The sequence below is a fragment of the Cervus elaphus genome, chromosome 20 (assembly GCF_910594005.1).
Source record: "Cervus elaphus chromosome 20, mCerEla1.1, whole genome shotgun sequence".
Taxonomy (NCBI): Eukaryota; Metazoa; Chordata; class Mammalia; order Artiodactyla; family Cervidae; genus Cervus; species Cervus elaphus.
The window spans coordinates 110,248,524-110,267,636 of NC_057834.1; the positions used below are offsets into that span (position 1 = coordinate 110,248,524).

The 19,113-nt window shown below is 46.1% G+C and overlaps 1 protein-coding gene across 1 annotated transcript in view; it reads left to right on the top strand.

Moving 5' to 3' along the window:
* PLPP3 (phospholipid phosphatase 3) overlaps nt 1–19,113 on the top strand; it is a 90,729-nt gene that overhangs the window by 59,320 nt on the left and 12,296 nt on the right. The window contains exons 3-5 of the mRNA XM_043875616.1: nt 3,162–3,442; nt 3,841–3,898; nt 15,157–15,333. Coding sequence (XP_043731551.1) covers nt 3,162–3,442; nt 3,841–3,898; nt 15,157–15,333 — 516 coding nt within the window. The remainder of the gene's footprint in view (nt 1–3,161; nt 3,443–3,840; nt 3,899–15,156; nt 15,334–19,113) is intronic.

Sequence of the window (19,113 nt, forward strand, 5' to 3'; positions counted from 1 at the left end):
TTACACAGGGTAAAAGTATAAACAGGTTCAAAAGGGGAATTAGACCATGAATGGTAGGAAAGAATGCTGGGTGGAGAATTAGAACACCTGGGTCTAATCTTTAGATGTGAGTTAATTTGAACTTCAGTTTCTTCCGTATATAATGGACCCTTTCATTTATGACTGGCTGGGCTTCTCAGATTTTAATCTCTGCAGCATGTTGTCAAAGGACTCTTGGTAATGTTTAGAGGACATTTCCAATTTTGCAATGAAAACAACCGTGTGGACCACCATCTTGCCCCCTTTCATTCATTTATTCATTCATTTGATAGTCCTGCTGCTCTCCCAGAGAATGGCTAAGCCAGGATGCCGGACAGGGCTGGCCTTTGACCATCTCTCTAATGGAATCATATGATCTAGGAAATTCAATATGATCCAGGAAACCGAAGGGTAGCACTGAGAAATCACCAGCATTTATAAACACAGAATCACTGCATAAACGTTAGCAGCACTAGTAGCTGTTCTCACGGCTGCACCTGCTTGCCCCTGGGCCCAGCTGGCATTTCATGGCCATCCTCCCCTCCAGACTCGGGAGCCCTGGACTTGGATCAGACGCTCAGCCTGGATGCCTTGCTTAGCTAAAAAAGAATGAGGGGAGACTGTGAGAAGAGTGCCCGGATGTGTCGGTCTATTGCTCCCCTTGTGGTTGTGAACATGCTCCCTGTTTCCTGAAAGGGCAAGTGTGGCCCATCAGCTTTCCCTGTGAGGAAGTGTGAAAAGGACTTTGTGGTGAGTGATGAGTTGAACATCACTGTCCCTGCACTGTGACTGTGACCAGGAAGTGGCCAGGGCTGTTCTGTGGAGTTAAGTCAAGGGCAGCGGGCTGAGCAGTGGTAGATCACCAGTGCAGGACTTATCCTCAGCTGTGTAGGCATTTAAGGTGTTTACCCTACAGAGAGTCAGCTGACCCCCTTCCCTGCCCCAAGCCCCCACCATTCGTAAAAGCAGGCCGTTTCGGTTAGAGTGCTTTTCCTCTGTGAGTCTCAATCTATCTCCTGGTAGTTGTGGGGGTGTCATAAAGTATATAAAAAATAAAGACTGACATGCTGTTCATAGTCAATCGTTGCTGGCTTTTTTCCCCCCTTTTTAAAGAAGTGATGAATCTCCCCTAAACATTAAAGAGTGGACACAGTGGGATGGAGGAAGGATATGAAAACCCAGACTGACTCACTGTCTTTCAGGATGAAGAAGACAATGCAGGCACCCTTGGGAATTCACAAACTCTGAAGGGCCTTGTATAAAAGTTTCTTGGTTTGTAAGCCAGTACTCTTTTCATCATGCCCTACTTCTTAAGAGTAAAATGAAAGAATCCCTTTCTGTGACCCAGGGCATTTCCACCAGTTGCCACATTTCTGACAGTACCTCTGTAGAGGTTTACATTGTTTCTGAAGGACACCAGGTAGGTGACAGAGCCTGGATTCAAACCCAAAACCGAGTCAGGGAGCATTCACCCTTTTCCTGAAGAAACCTCAGCCAGGGCTCAGCGTGGCACAGGCGAAGGCCCTGTGAAGAGTTTGATCATGGTTGGGGATTCGTGACCCCCAGTCCTAGAATCTGGAGATTTGCTCAGACCCTCTGACATCTTGTCGTGCTGTGCTGAGTCACTTTAGTCATGTGTGACTCTGTGCGACCCTGTGGACTATAGCCCTGGCTCCTCTGTCCATGGGATTCTCCAGGCAAGGGTACTGGAGTGGGCTGCCATTTCCTCCTCTAGGGGATCTTCCCGACCCAGGGATCGAACCCACGCCTCTTACGTCTCCTGCATTGGCAGTCAGGTTCTTTACCACTAGCGCCACCTTGGCCAGCTTTAATCATGATTTTGGTTCCTCAATAGCTAAGTCCTTGTTTGTCTCTCTCTTTGTTAATGTGTGTGTGTGTGTGTGTGTGTGTGCGCACACGCGCATGCACGCGTGTATGTGTGTGTGTATCGGGTTGGCCAAAAAGTTCATTCAGGTTTTTCTGTACAATGGTATGGAAAAACCCAAACTAACTTTTTGGCCAGCCCGACACACACACACACACACACACACACACACACACACACACACACACACACACACACACACACACCTGGATATCTATACTTTTTGGCCAGCCCGACACACACACACACACACACACACACACACACACACACACACACACACACACACACACCTGGATATCTATACTTTTTGGCCAGCCCGACACACACACACACACACACACACACACACACACACACACACACACACCTGGATATCTATAAAGTTCATTCAGATTTTTCCGTAAGATGGTATGGAAAATCCCAAACTAACTTTTTGGCCAGCCTGACACACACACACACACACACACACACACACACACACACACACACACCTGGATATCTATAAAGTTCATTCAGATTTTTCCGTAAGATGGTATGGAAAATCCCAAACTAACTTTTTGGCCAGCCTGACACACACACACACACACACACACACACACCTGGATATCTATAAAGTTCATTCAGATTTTTCCGTAAGATGGTATGGAAAATCCCAAACTAACTTTTTGGCCAGCCTGACACACACACACACACACACACACACACACACACACACACACACACACACACACACACACACACACACACACACACACACACACACACACACACACACACACACCTGGATATCTATAAAGTTCATTCAGATTTTTCTGTAAGATGGTATGGAAAATCCCAAACTAACATTTTGGCCAACCCAACACACACACACACACACACACACACACACACACACACACATACATGTATGGATATCTATATCTTAATATATATATTAAGATATATATTATATGTTATATATTTACATATGACTGTATTTGATTGCATATGTTTCTTCTTACAAAGGTACTATATGGCCATGTAGGACTTTTTATATAAGGAAAAAATGACTGTGCTAGTACTGTTTAGTACTTCAGTCTTTTCTCCCGTGCACATTGGTGTCTTATATACTTCTTGAATAGAAAATTGGGATTTTTCTAGATTATAACCTATAGCTATGTCCTGAATATCTTCTTATGTCACTGAATATCCTTGCAGGCTCACTTTTGTTAATAGGTACTGATGCTGCCTCACTTCCCTATCCGTTGTCTTTCAGATCATCACAGGGGAATTCTACCGCATCTATTACCTGAAGGAGAAGTCCCGCTCGACGATTCAGAATCCCTACGTGGCAGCCCTCTACAAGCAGGTGGGCTGCTTCCTCTTCGGCTGTGCCATCAGCCAGTCCTTCACAGACATTGCCAAGGTCTCCATAGGGCGCCTGCGTCCTCACTTCTTGAACGTCTGCAACCCTGATTTCAGTCAAATCAACTGCTCTGTGGGCTATATTCAAAACTACAGATGCAGAGGCGAAGACAGCAAAGTCCAGGAAGCCAGGTGAGACCCCACCTCCCATGGCACGAGGTTCACGCCTTTGCTGCAGGCAGTTCAGGGAGTCCTTAGTACCAAGCTCAGTGCTGGGGCCCTGGTTTAGATGGATGAATAAGGCAACGTCCGCATTCTTAAGGAACTCACAGTCAAATAACTGATAGATCATAAAAACAATTACAATGGAGCTTTGGTAAGTCCATTCATTCATTTGTTTTTTCTTTCATTTACTTGTTCACTCATGGGTGCTTGCTACGTCGCAGGCAAGGTGTCCAAAGCACCACCACGGATGCAGGGATGAACAGGTGCTCCTCTCAGGGTCACCGTCCCGGGAGGGAAGACAGACCAACCAGCATGTAGTGGGGATGTGAATACGGCCCTTACACAGCCATCTGTTGCTCTTGCAGGAAGTCCTTCTTCTCCGGCCACGCCTCCTTCTCCATGTACACTATGCTGTATTTGGTGGTAAGTACTTTGTCTCTGATTCCAATGAAGTCCAACCCCAGCTTAAATCTTGTCTGTACACAGAGCCCTCATAATGGTTAGGGGCAGACTTCACCGAGGAATCTTTGAAAAAGAGGTTGGCTAGAAGAATTAGCTTCTATTCTGAGCCCTGCCACTGCGTTAGCAGAAGTCATTTCCCATTTTTTAAATAAAAATAATATTTACCATGGCTGCTTGGTAAAGATTGAGCACCCATTTTGGAATGATTAAGTGATAAAGACACTTGTATAACATGTTGTGGTAACAAGCACCATTTTCTGAAAATCCATTAACTCAGTTGATCCTTCCAGGAAATTTGTTATAAGTAATATTATCTCTACTGTGGGAAAGGGTCACTAAGTAAGGCTCAGACAATTCAAGCAAAGTGCCAAAATTCACATAGACATAGAACTATCACTCAAATCCATGCCTTCTGATCAAATTCCTCATAATGTTCTCCATGCCATGTCCTCCTCCATTGTTTTCTGATGGATAGGCTTTAAATGTCATTATCTGTCTACAGAGTGATTTTGAGTTTTGCAGAATCCTTCTGCATCCATGAGCACAGGTGACCTCATAATAACACAATGAACTAGGAAATCCTTAGCCCCACTGCTCAGGTCTAGAGACCAAGGCCCAGAGAGGATCACAGTGTGTTGGAGGGCCTTCAACTAGTGGTGAAGCCATGGTCTGAGGGCCCGTGTTGGCCTTGCCGTGGCCATGCTTCCTGGAAATGCTGGGACGGCTGGTGCAGGTGAAGCACCCTATCCCCTCCGGCTGCCACACAGATAGACAGCTGCTGGTCTGTTTCTGCTCGTCAGTTAAATATGGTCCCCCTGCCTCTCCTCTCCCCTTGAATGAGGTTCCTATGCCAAGGCACTTCCTGCTTTTGGCTGCTTTGATGGAGTTTAGAGCGAGAAGGCGCTGAGAGGTCAGACATAGCTCAGAGGAGCATAAAGTTGTTTGGAAAAAGAGCGTGTTGCTTTCGTATTTAAAAAACATAATTAAGAGTTGGAAAAAACAGCAGAGAGGTTTTTTTGTTTTGTTTCTTTCCCCGAGTCCTTTCCAAGTCTGGAGGCCTCCGGGCTTCTCGTTACCTAGCATACAGAGCTACAAGGTGGGCCCCAACCTCTAAAAATATTAAACATGGATTTTTAAGTCATGGATAGCACTTCCCACCATACTTTATTTTTCTGTTGTTTTTGTTTTTGCTTTGCTCTGAGAAAGGACAGTTTAACAATGATATTTCATTTCCTGCTCCATTTGTATTTTACCCAGGTCTGGAAGCAATTTTACAAAATATAATTTCACTGTTTTGTAAAGTAAAAGTGCTGATAGGTTTCTGGTGCCTACTATGTGCCAGGCACTGTGTCGTGCTCATGCTATGACTTTGAGATTCTCTCAGTAACCCAACAAGATGTGTTTTGATTACACTATTTTCAGTTTCAGACACTGAAACAAACAAATCTGAATTTAAGAGGCAGGAAAGGTATTTGAAGGCTGGTCTTCATGACCCGAGCCTCGTTGTATGTTCTTTTCATGGTGCTGTGTGATAAAAAAAATCAAACAAACCTCTGCAGGATAAACTTACAGATACAAGCTCCAACGCTAATTCCAATGTCACTTGAAGGCAACCTGCTTTTCTTCAGATCTGCTCTAATGGTTGAGATGCCGCCTTACCCCCACCACCCATCACTTCCTGGCAGCTATGATTATAGCAAGAGCTCTCTACGAGGGTGTTGGGTAAAGCTTAGATTGTGACTGAGTGTTTATTTACATCTTTAAGGGAGGAAAAAACTACAGTGGCTTTATATTCCAAGAAGGAAGGACGGGAGGAAAGAAAGAGGAAGAAAGAAAAGAACCTCCTTAACCCTTCATCTCTGCAGCATATTTTTATACACTCTTTGGAGCCCCTGCACACACACATTCGCAATTCACAGGCACCCACATATACAATGTGCAAACTCAGGACTCTCTTTTTAGCTCTAAGATTATCTTGTCTTAAAATAACCTCTGAAGGTAAGGGCTGAGAAGTAGGGAGGACAGTGTCCTTCACCATGGCTCCTTTTTATGTGATGTTACACAGAAATCTCAACCCTTTGAAAGTCCAATTTGCAAAGCTTTCAAAGGAAGTTCGAAGAACACTGTTGTCGCCTGTCTGGGGAAGTAGAAGATACTGTAGTCCATCGGAGAAGCTCCTCCCGCAGCTTTTATGTTGAGCTGCAGGAAGTGCCTGAGTTGGACACTTGAGATTCTGGCAGCCCCCGGAGCCCTGTGGGATTTTGTTCAGGCACCCTGGGTTCCACAGCTTCCTTGGAGCCTTGGGAATACTCCCATTTGGACTGGCTGAGTATGGCATTGACAGTGTTTGCCTTTAGAGTCAGACAGACCCGGGAGATTCTGGCCGTGCCAGTTACTAGCCGTGGAACTGTGAGTTGGTTTCTTAGGTTTTGAACCTCAGTGTACTCTCCTGTCGAGTGGAGACAGTCGTGTCTGTTTTTGGAAGCTGGTGCCACTTTTCTTCTCTAGGCTCTGCTTTCCCCAGCTGTCAAATGTCAGAGTGGAATTAGATGGTGTCTACCATCTAATTGATTTCTCAGTCCCTCGTGGTTGTTTTTAAAAGAAGTTTGGATTAGGTGTTGAAAGGGAAGATGGGAAGCAGGCAGAGACAATTCTGTCCTGATTTCCATGGAGTTCAGAAAGTGGCGGACCGGAACACCAGCCGCGCCTTTGCCAGGCTGCCATCTAGAGCCTCCCATGGCGTTGGAGGGCGCTCCATATTAGGTTTTGATTTGTAAAATGGATAGCTTGGAAAAACCATAGCTCCAAACACCAAATTATCCTGGGCACAGAAGCTTAAGGATGAGGTTAAGGCTTGTCGGAGATTAATGCAGATACAAATCAGAGAAATCCCACAGCATATATAAACCTAAACGTTGCTCCCTACCCTTGAGCCCTGGTCTAAACTCCAGAGGACCACATCTGGATTGGCCCTGGACCTCCATGGTCAGGGATTGAGGATGACCTGGCTGCCTGGATAATATGCCAACACGGTTGGGGGAGGGCAGGGGGGCACCAATTCGCATAGCATATCTGGAGTTACCTCTGTTGTACCAGGCACGCTGCTGCCTTCTGGGGCTACTAGATTAATCAGCCCTGGGCCCTGCCCTCAAGGAACTCACCTATGCTTTCAACATTCATCATTTAGCACCAGTTTAGTGAGGAATTGCTTCCCAGGTAGAGCTACTGGTAAAGAACCAGCCTGCCAATTCAGGAGACATAAGAGATATGGGTTTGATCCCTCGGTCAGGAAGGTTCCCTAGAGGAGGAAATGACAACCCACTCCAGTGTTCTTGCCTGGAGAATCCAACAGACAGAGGAGCCTGGTGGGGCTATAGTCCATGGGGTCGCAAAGAATTGGACATGACTGAAGCAACTTAGCACACACACAAGCATGCCCATGCTAGAGGTGGGAATGTAGTGATGGGCAGGGCATGGTCATGGCCCTCAGGGAGTTCAGTCTAGAGGAGCAGATGGACAATGACGATAGGCTTGTCCACGGTGCTGGAGGGACGGGTATATGTATAGGTTATTATGGAAACTCAGAATTGTGACACCCTCGCTAAATTGCAGAGGGGGGTGGAAGCCAAAGAGGGTGTCCTGCAGGGTAATCTCTTGATGGTGGGAGGTTAGAAGGACATGAGTTCGGTGGTATGGGATCTGCACATGTTCAGTTGAGCATGGCTTTGATGGCTGATAGGAAGCTGAGAGCTGAGAAGACCCAGTGAGCATCAGCCCTAGCTCCTCCTCCTGTTACTCAGATCAGGCAGCAGCAAGTTTGAGTGAGGCCTTTCCTGGACTGCTGAGTTCCTCTCCCAGGAATCTGTACCTTGCCCCTCCACTTTCTCGGGATACTTTGTCAGAGAAGCCTTTCCTGGCTGCCCCGTCTTATGCTCCCAAGCTTCCTTTGCAGCCTTATCTGCCCCCCCCCCCCCCACCCAGTTTCTCATCATCTGATATAGCCTTTGTGTATCTCCACTAGATATCTTACAAGCTTCGTGGAGTAGAGGTTTTTGTCTCTTGATTTATTGCAGTCCCTCACTTCCCCACAGTCTGACAATTAAGAATGCAATGAATGCTTGATGAATGAATGAATGGATGGACCCAAGTAGTGTCTGACAGTTAAGTATGCAGTGAATGTTAGATGAATGGATGGATGGATGAATCCTGTATCTTCTGACACTTCCAGGCCATGCTGCTTTCCGTTCCAATCAAAACTTTGTTCACCTCCTCATCACTGACTTATAGATCGTGAAGGGCCCATGTGACGTAGGGAAGGCCTTTGCTGCCTCTGAAGTATTTACCTGTGGGCTCTTCACTGTGGCGCCCATGAGAATTGTTGATGTGTCCGAGGGTTTGTCGGGTTCCAAGGAAACAGGGAAGTGGCCATGTTCTCCATCCTGTGGTTGTTAGTCATTGAGGTTTTGTTCAACATGTTTAGAATCCCAGGGTAGTGGGGTCTGGTATGTCCACGAGACATGCCCGCAGATCCTGGGAGTGTCTGGTGAAACCCCTGCCAGGAACAAGGTTGTTGTTTTCACTGGGGAATAAAGAAACCACTGGACCAGATGTTTTTCCTCTTCTTCCTCTCTGCTTCATCCATCCATCCAGCCTTTTCTGAGTACATGTTCTGTGCCAACACCTGGGGACACCAAGAGAGCTCACGTTTTGTGAGGAAAGCTTGAAAAGTCAATAGTTGCAAAGCAGCAGGCTGAGTTCTCTGATTGGGGTGGACTGAGGGTTTGGAGGTCAGAGGAAAGGGCTCTGAGGCACGCTGAGTCAGTTCACAGGCTCTGTTGAACTTAAGATTAGGTCAGAGGCTCCTGTACCCTCACCCTTACAGAAGCTGTAAGAGTTTTCAGACATGCGCACTTAAAAGGTGTGACAGGTGAATTAGAGGAGCCTGAAGTTGTAAATGTCCCATTCAGGTTGTCCTTTAGTCCGTGACACCTGTGTAGTCCCCTCAGATTGCTTCTCCAGAGACAGAAATCCAATACAAAAGACCAATACTTGGCTCGCAGAGCACTCATTCCCAAAGGAAAGCCAGGTGGTTCTGTGGTTAGAGCATGGACCTAAAAGAGGCAGCTCTTACTCAGTGTCAATCATGATCCACTGTTACCTTGAGCGGGTGGCATGGCCTCTTTTGGCCTTGATCTCTTCAACTGTAAAATGAGTACAATGGTGTCTGCTTATCAGGATGGTTGTAACGATTGTAGGGAATGTAATTTAAGGCCCCTTGCTCAGGGTCTAAATGCTGAGCAAACTGGTGGTTTCTTTTTCTCCCCACCCCCGATAGTGACAGAAAGCAAGACCTCTTTCCTTCTCAAGGAGGAGAAAAGTCAACTAAAAACTCGTCTTTGTCCTGAATGGAGTTGAGTAACTTCCCAGTTCTGTGCCGTGTAGACTCACCAGCTCTGTGAACGAGAGTCAAGTATGAGCTCTGGAGGAGAAGGGAGAAAGTTTCTCCCTGTGGATGTCAGCGATCTAGACAGACTTCCAGGAAGAGAGTGGGCAGGGACAGAGGAAGGACAAAAGCCTCCTTCTCACTCTTAGCAGAGAGCTCCCAAGAGCGATGGAAATGAAGCCAGAGGACAGTACAGACCTGTTTCACCCGTATGCAAATCATGTAATGAAGCACAAATGACTTAGCAAGAACCAGTGAGACTCACCCAGGTCTGACTTGCTGGTTCAGCCCCGAGCCAGCTTGAACTCAGCCAGACTTTTCTAAGGAGGTTTTGTTGGAATTCCACAGGACCACAGTTTTGAAGCTCGAACCAGAAAGAAGAGAGCTCGGTTTTTGGAGTGAGTTCTGTGTGCTGAGGACTTTGCTGTACCTTGGGGTTGGGGGCAGACATATACTTTTCTACCGTAGTTTCCATATCTACAATCAGCAGTTTTATTTTAGCAATTGGAAGAACAATCTTAGCCCCAGGAAAGGACGGAAAGTTTATATTCTTTTGTGTGTGTGTGAAGGAATTTGTTTCATTCGTGTCTGTGTCTTTCACAGAGTTTTGGACAGAATTGATGCTTAGAACATTTTTTTAAATGAAAAAAATCTCCGTATGTTACATATGGGAAAGCAGAAATTCAGAGAAGCGGAGTGCTTTGTCCAGGTCAGACAGCTGGTATGTAGCAAAAAAAAAAAAAAAAGGATTCACATCCGGTTGTTCTGTTTGCAAGTTAGACACTTTCTGTGGCATTGCACTGATGCCCAGGAAGTGGGTTCTCTGAGCCCAGAGGCCTTAACACCGGTGGGGAAATAAAGACAGAGAGCTTAGGACCTTGGGGTTGCTGACCCCCAGGAGAGGTCAGGCTGATTTAGGCTTTCTGGTTTTGTCCAGTTCTGCTCACCTCTTTCTAAACCACCCTTTTCAGGGGGCCTGGGACTTTGCTGAGGCCCCTGCAGGAGATTTGATTCTTGGAAAGGTTCCGTGCTCTTTGGCCCATAACAGGACATTACATCCTTGTGGCTGGTATGTTTGACTCCGTCTCCTGGATAAGGGCTACCTGCCTCTATGGAGTATGGAGCCTCCTGACCCACATAGCATTCCCAGGTGGAATTTCCAAGGGAGCAGGGCGCTCCAGAATGTACTTACAGATTCTGAGAAGGCCTGAGCCTCTGGCCCTGGAGTGAGTAGCTCGTATGAACTGGACTTTGAGCTGACAAAATCCAATCCGTTTAGCACTTAGATTGGGGTGGGATAGAGGGTGTTATCAGATTCTTAGATAAACTTCAAAGCCTGAAGCCCTCAGCTGCCTTCTCATTTCTGAAGTAGTCACTGGGCTAAAGGTCATTGCACAATCTTTTTCTTCAGTGATTCACTTATTTTGGTGAAATCAGCTACAGTCATTTGAGTCAGTCTCATCTATCAAGGCGAATGGGTGGTGTTGATTTCTAAACAGTGGCTTCAGTCCCTGTCTTCTGCCAGGCAGGGTCCTGTGATGTCTCATTTGATGCTGGCAACCCTGAGAGGAAGATCCTGTCCTTCCTGTTTCACAGAGAAGGAGACTGAGCCTTAGAGAAGTTAGTAAGGGACTGAAATAGGGGCCTGTTTAGATGCTAAGTCATGTCTGACTCTCTTGTGACCCTATGGACTGTAGCCCGCCAGGCTCCTTTGTCCTTCGCATTTCTTAGACAAGAAAACTGGAGTGAATTGCCATTTCCTTCTCCAGGAATCAGGGTAATCTCACCCCAGAATTCAGTTGGATACTCCTGTGCCCCAGCTGCGGACACCAGGCTTGATCCTGAGATCTCGAGACATTTCTCAATAAAAGTACTAGTTACCAGTGGATGTAGGGGAACAAGCTTCCATCTACCCACTAATTCCATGTCTCTCTGTGTGTGTGTGTGTGTGTATGCTTAGTCATGTCTGACTCTTTGCTATCCCATGGACTATAGCCCACCAGGTTCCTTTGTTCATGGAATTTGCCAGGCAATAATACTGGAGTGGGCTGCCATTTCTTTCCCAAGGGGATCTTCCTGACCCAGGGATCGAACCCATGTCTCCTGCATTGACAGGCACATTCTTTACTGACTTCCCCACCTGGGACTGCCCGCCAAAGGAATTCTAGCCCCATGGTGGCCCCCTCCTCCTTCCTAAGCACTCCCTTCCTGAAGCTATTCTGACGACGTGTCTCTTCCTCCCTCCTCAAGCTCCTCTCACATATTTATTCTTTTCTTGCATTAAGCTCTAGCTTTCAGTATCTGAGTCGGTGGATGGGGAGATGTGTGCCTCGTCCAGTTGGGAAACCTGCTGTTCTTCTGCTCCACCTCCATCTCCAGGGCTGGTGACTTAAAGGCTACATGGAGTGGGGCAGGGAGACTTCGAGGATTTTTGAACAATCATTTCCTGAGGACCTGTAGATTTTTAAGTTGAGAGAAATGAGAAAATCTTGAGGTTATCAGGTCCAAATGAAGAAAAATAAAAGTGGTTAGAGAGTGAAATCATCTGTTTCTTTGAGCAGTACGTGGTGCCAGGCATTTATCACCAATCTCTGCTACAGTCTATGAGGTAGTTGTTACATTTATTTTACATGGGAGAAAAGTGAGGCTCAGTGAGGTTTATCTGATGAAAACCTGTGCCGTTTCAGCTACCCCCTTCATCCCTGTTCCTTGCCAAGACTGGCTGGAAGAAGGCTGGACCATGGTGGTCACACTGCATATGGACTAGTCCTTTTTCCCTGAATTTGCCGTTGTCTTAAGGACCAGGTTGAGTTGGGGCTACCAACATCATTCCCATTATCATTCTCAAAAGGAAGAGATTCCTTTGACTCATGGTTGCAGAATCTGCTGTTTGTTGGGTTATTTCACTAGAAATGAGGGAGTGGCCTTTGACCTGCACATTATTTGGGGGGGGGGGTGGGGTGGGTAATGAGTCTCTTGCTTAAAAATAATTTGATTTTTTCACCATGGCTAACAGTAATATTTCCCAGTTGGGATTCAATAGGTAGATACTCTATAAAAATAATAAGTTTTATAAATGATAAAAATAAGGATTAAGTATTTATCAACCTTTTTTTAAAAAAGAGCTTTGGAATGTTCCATGAAGTCTGGTTTGGGAAAGAAAGACTGACCTAAATAGAGGCCACATTCCTTTGACAGGCAACCCCCTTCATGAATTGCCCCTCTTGCCTCTGTAGCCCTGTGTCTCACACTCTGCCAACCCCACACCCCCACTGATCGCATATATACTTTTCTGTTATTACTGAACTTCCAGAAGTTCTTTTCAGCTCTGACTGGTGACTTCTAAGCCATTGAGCTTCCTGGGATACACGCTTCTCAATACATCCCCTTAACTCCTAGCAAATACTTATGTATCTTTAGGATTCAAATCAAGTATGCATACCCCTTAGTAACTGACCCTGGTTCCCCAGCTTCTTTCATAGTTTCTATAAAATCCATAAGTGCACTTAAACCTGTTTTCATATATTCATCTATATTTCAGTTCAGTTCAGTTCAGTCACTCAGTCATGTCCGACTCTTTGCGACCCCATGAATCGCAGCACGCCAGGCCTCCCTGTCCATCACCAACTCCCGGAGTCTACCCAAACCCATGCCCATCGAGTCGGTGATGCCATCCGGCCATCTCATCCTCTGTTGTCCCCTTCTCCTCCTGCCCCCGACCCCTCCCAGCATCAGGGTCTTTTCCAATGAGTCAACTCTTTGCATGAGGTGGCTAAAGTATTGGAGTTTCAGCTTCAACATCAGTCCTTCCAATGAACACCCAGGACTGATCTCCTCTAGGATGGACTGGTTGGATCTTCTTGCAGTCCAAGGGACTCTCAAGAGTCTTTTCCAACACCACAGTTCAAAAGCATCAATTCTTCAGTGCTCAGCTTTCTTCACTGTCCAACTCTCACATCCATACATGACTACTGGAAAAACCATAGCCTTGACTAGATGGACATCTATATTTAATATATTTCATATATTGCCCCTCGTAGGGGAGGAATGATAACATCTCATTTTTGTGTGCTTAGCACTTAGCATAGTGCCTGGCTTATGTATTGATCTATTTGTGTGTGTTTGTGTGTGTGTGTGTGTATTTATTTATTTGACCTTTTAGGTTAATTTTATAATAATTTTTTAAAGCTTTTTCTCTAAACCTTTTTAGGATGTTCCTAGGAATCTGATTTAATTTGCATATTATCTTTTGAGTTTATAAGTTGAGTGTTCTTAAAAATAAAAATTCTGTCTATTCAAATTGTCCTCCATGTCCTTTATTTCATTCTGGCTCTATGCAGTTCTTGGTGAGCTAATTTCTGCTTATATCATCATCTGGGCTATTATGATGATTTTACCTCTTCTTTTAGATTACTTTTTATTTTTTAAATTGGCATATAATTGCTTTACCTCTTTTTGATATTTAGTGGGGTATTTTTAATATTTGAAAAATGATTGGTTTTTATCACTTGTTTAGCGGCCAACAACATCAGTGCATTGTCCTTTAAAATTTTTGATCTGTTGTTCTTAGATTTCTCCAAAATATATTTATGTAGTTTCATAATGATTATAAAGTTGCCTGCTGTTTTCCAGGTCTGGGTTTTTTGAAATTGTCTTCCAAGTAGTTGAGGAGTCAGTGTTAGGCATTCTTTCTACATGGGCAAGAATGATTCTGGAATCTTCCACTCTTCTGTCTCTCAGGTTTGCTGCTGGCTTGTCTTTCCTGACCACCCAGAGGAAGGTGTCCATTTGTCTCAGGAAGGGCAGAGTCACTCCCTTGCCGCTGCCCCAGGTCTATCTTTAGGCCGCTGCCCCACCCCTCTGCTCTCCTCCCCTCTCTCTGGTCTCCAAGCCCCTTGCTTTGATTTGTGTCGGAAGTTCCCCTTCGTCCTCTTGCCTCTTCCCCTTCATTTCCCAAGTTCCCACAGGAACCTGAGAAGTAGGTTGTGCCCAGAGGTTAGAACGGAAACTGCAGCAAGATAACTTCAAGGGACAATACCCAGTTGACGTCATTGCAACTTCTTTGCTTCGGCCAGAGTGGCTTTTTTCCTTCCATTTTCCTTCAGGTTACTTTTCTACCCCACCCAGTCCAGTCTCTGTCAACCTCTGTTTGAAAGATCTCTTGCATTGTCTGGTTGGTTTATGTGTTTCCTCATGTTGTGATGCAAAATCCATAGTTCCAGGTGGTGACTTAGAAATTTGTTCTTTGTTAGAGTTGCTTTCATTTGAATCAGAAGCATTGCTTTGTGACTGTCATAATAACCTTCCCTGATCAGCATGCATGAGTTTCCATGATGCTTCTGAGAGGTGGGAAGTGAAGGAATTTTGTAGCCATAATCTCTAGGAAAATACACACATGCATTGAATGAGTTGTCACTGAATATAAAAAAGAAACCGTTATGAACCCTGGTTAGTATTCTTTAATTGGTTTCAATCAAAAAATGAGAAAAGGAAACTCCCATTTATGGAATGTCAGGCAGCGTGCTAAGGCCATTCTCTTGAATTTTTTTCTTCAATTTTCTCTAGCTTAGCTTCCTAGAAAAGCTCCATTTTCCCCCTAGTTTTTAGTAGAGGAACTAAGGCTTAAGTTAAAACAAACAAAAAAATGGGCTTGAGGTCAAGTCCAGTTTGAATGCTCTTTCTTGCGGATGATTCCATGCATGGGAATTGACCTGGGATTAGAATGCAGGTGAGCAGCCAGTCACTCGGTGTCTGTTGTTCTGTCTCCTCCCTCCAGCTGTACCTGCAGGCCCGCTTCACCTGGCGAGGGGCCCGCCTGCTCCGGCCCCTTCTGCAGTTCACCCTGATCATGATGGCCTTTTACACAGGACTGTCCCGCGTGTCTGACCACAAGCACCATCCCGGCGATGTCCTGGCGGGATTTGCTCAAGGAGCCCTGGTGGCCTGCTGCATAGTAAGTAGCCTCTGGTCCTCAGCACATGAGCAGGGTCATGAACAACTTGCTCATTAAATGTTTTTGGTTCACTGACCGGAGCCGGGGCAGTCTCAATCCTCTTCTCTGCCTGGTGTCCCGGGAGCCACCCTGCCCCGGGACCTCTTCAATGAACTGAGGATAATTCCTGCTTCTTTCCAACCTGGAAGTTTTATTTTATGTTTAAATTTTTATTGAGTTATAATTTACCTACCATACAATTCACTTGTTTTACTTGCATAATTCAGTGATTTTTGGTATATTTACAGAGTTGTATAACTATTGCCACAGGCGTCAGACTTTTTCCCCACAAGGCATATGGGACCTTATCTCCCCAACATAAGGGGGATTTTATGCCCCCTACATCAGAAAATGGAGTCTTAACCTGTGGACTTCCAGGGAAGTCCCCATGGAAGTTTTAATCCAGCAGACTCTATAAATCCTCTTCTCCAGAAGGGTTAGGCTCATAGTTGCAATTGCAAGGTATCTTAGATAGTATCCTACTCACTTACTCTATTCATGAGGGCATTTAGGGTTCAGGAGGGGAAGAAACTTGTCCCAAGTCACATGTCAAGAGTCTAAGTCTGTGACTCATCTGTTGCTCACATGCTGCTTTGGTGATCACTTACTATTCAGAGGTACTTCCCAGTGTCTTGAAAACTTATACCCTTCCTACTGTGACCTTGGGCTTCTCTTGGAGCTCAGTCAGTAAAGAATCTGCCTGCAATGCAGGAGACCTGGGTTTGATTCCTGGGTCGGGAAGATCCCCTGGAGAAGGAAATGGCAACCCATTCCAGTATTCTTGCCTGGGGAATCCCATGAACAGAGGAGCCTGGCAGGTTACAGTCCATGGGGTCTCAAGAGTTGGACATGACTTAGTGACTAAACCAGCACCACCACCGTGACCTTTACTGGACTTAGTCAGACTCTTGACTAGGTGTTGGCTGGGTGAGAGAGAGCTTGGCGAAGGCTCAGCCCTCTCCTGACCTGGGGGCTTTGTACATCAAACCACAGAGCTTCCTGGAGAATGGTCTTGAATGGATCACATTCTGATTTGCCCCAGATGGCAGGGTTACCCCTTCACATACCTCCTCCCTGACTCCTGGTGAGGGTGGGGTGAGGCATTCTACCTCTGAGCCTGTTTCTTCAGGTATCTCTGCTTTTCTTGCCTGCAACAAGTTGTTTTTAAGAGTCAAAAAGAGAAACTTAAAAAAAAATCTGTACAACATTAAATTTTGTGCTGGAACCTTTGAGGGGCTTATTACAGCCAACATGACTGAGCACCTCCTCTGACACCATGCTTTCCTGGTCTGTACTAAGGGGTACTTACCCCAGTCCAGCAGGAGTTCTAGAACAGAGTACTGGCTGGGTGTTCAAGAACTACACGCGCGGGTCATGTTGTTAGTTTTAACCCTTGTTCATTCCCAATAAGAATCATGAGGTAGAGAGATCTAGACTAGCCCCTGGTCCTTTCCTGTGTACTCTGCCTGGCTGACGCCTGGTATCTCCCTGCACTAACCACCTTGTCTTCTGTATTCATCACTCTGTGTTGAAACTGTAGACATGTTTCTCCCTTTAGACTATTCCTCCCGGACAGGAACCCTAGTCAATATATATGTTATTCTCCCTATGTCACCAACGCCTCTCAGGGATGCTAGCGCAGACTAAGTGAATGGATGTGTAATCAACAAAGCTAGGATCCGTGAGTTGATCCACTTTTTCTTGAGAACATTGTTTTGAAGGCAGGGGGATGGATAAGGCACAGTCCTTGCTTTCAAGGCAATCCCAGTTCAGTTGCTCATTCCCAGGCCAGGCTCAGGAACTACAGTAGGATGAGGGGCCATCATGGAGACTGACCAGGGCACTTTAGCAGGCATGCAAGGTGAGAAGCGGGGCATGGAGTTAGGGCAATCAGAGTGGGCACCACGGAGAAAGTAGCATCTGAGCTGCCAGCCAGCCTTGGCCTGGAAACCCTAGCCTAGGCACTGTCTGTTTTGCGGGCTTTATTCTTTACTTTCTTAAGTATTTTTTTTTCAGTCAAGGCCAGGAGGGAGAGAAATTGGGAGAGCACAGCGTTAATGAGAGCAGCTGTCACCGGGCAGCTTGTTCTCTGCAGCCTGGCCCTTTAATGTGAAGTGACAGTGGGGGATGGGTGTTTGCACGACAGGGTAACCCTCTGCTGACCATGCTGTCTGGGCGTCACTCTAGGCAGGAGCTCGGCCCACGGGGGCCTGCTGTGGTGTTTCCTTTTTGGCGCCACTGCCCTAATTAAGATCTCCTGCACCCCCAATTAAAAAATTTGAAAGATCGGGGGTGGGGGTCCTTGATAACCTTCCTGTCTTTTATAGAGCACGTCGTACTACGTACAATGGGACAAAGTGTATGGGAGGACCAGGGTTTATTTTCGAGAAGGGAAATGAGGGGTCTGACTTTTATCCTGTTTGGCTCTGGCAGGCTGGAGCACTGGATAGGAATTTGGTCCGAGTGTTTGTCAAGCACCTACTCTGTGTTGGCTCTGTTCTAGATTCTTTACTCATTGACTCCTTTTAAGGCACATGAAGCCATTGGAGACTATAGCCATTTTACAGATGAGGTAACTGAGACTCAGAGAGATGACTCAGGTCATCCAAGATAAGAGCTCCCGGGGATGCTCAAGGCTGTGCCCTCTGGGCTTGGCAAGGAGGCGTGGTCACCTGAGCCAAAGTAGCGTACACAGCTGCTTCCAGAGCAGAATTTGAGGGTGTCAGGGGCCTTCCCAAACCTTTAGGCTGCTCCAGTTGCTGCTTTGGGTTTGCTAGCCTGTTTTACAGTGTAAAGATAGCTCAGGAAAGGGTTGTAAGCATTTTTCCTTGTCCCACTTAGCTCTGAACACACAAGAGTAAGGACTCAATATTTATCATTCTTCTCCCAGCACCTGACTCCCAGCTTAGTCCTCAGGAGCCCATGGTCCCAACTGCCTCAGGATTCCAGCACCGAGCGAACCATTTCATGTAAGCTACTCAGGCCAGAGCAAGGTGTGGGGTCAGCCAAGGAGCTTGAGAATGCCCAACCGGGGGAAAAGAAGGCAGTGTGTCATTTTCCATCGTAAGAAGTATGAGGAAGACAGAAACAAAACTCAAGACACCAGGATGAGCTGGATATTGGTCTGGGGAACTAAGAAGAGGGGACAGGAAGGTGGATGAAAGAAGTCTGTCTTCTAGGTTTTGCTGCACCTCTTATCAGGTGCTTACTTGGAGTTGTACCAGGTAGCTTGCAGCCTAGGCAGGAGTCTGGGGCCTCTGCCCTGCTGTGTCTCATAGCAGAACTTGGTCCCAAGAAACAAGGCTACCCAGGCACATCCCAGGCAAAACCATATTCTCTTCTCACCCATGAATGTGGCTGATATGAGTGAATCTTGACACAGTGCATCACCTGAGACTGGTTAGGAGGACCAAGAAGAGGCAACCCAATAAGGTACAAGGCCACTTCACAGGGGGCCAAGGACTATAAGCCATTTCCCACCCTTACCAATAATCTCCTGAGCCAAGCTTCAATGCACCCCCAGCGACACGGGCATCACATTTGCTAACATGCATGAAAAGCTCATGTACAGCTACTATGTTAAGTACTTTACACTGATCATCTCCAGTGCCCGGAAAAAACCCTACACCTTTCACTGTGCTCACTAAAGAGATGAGGAAATGGACAAGGAAGGATGAAGTAACACAGAGAAAGGGTAGAATGTAGTGGGTCGACTCCAGGCGGTTCAGCAGGGCCAGCTCT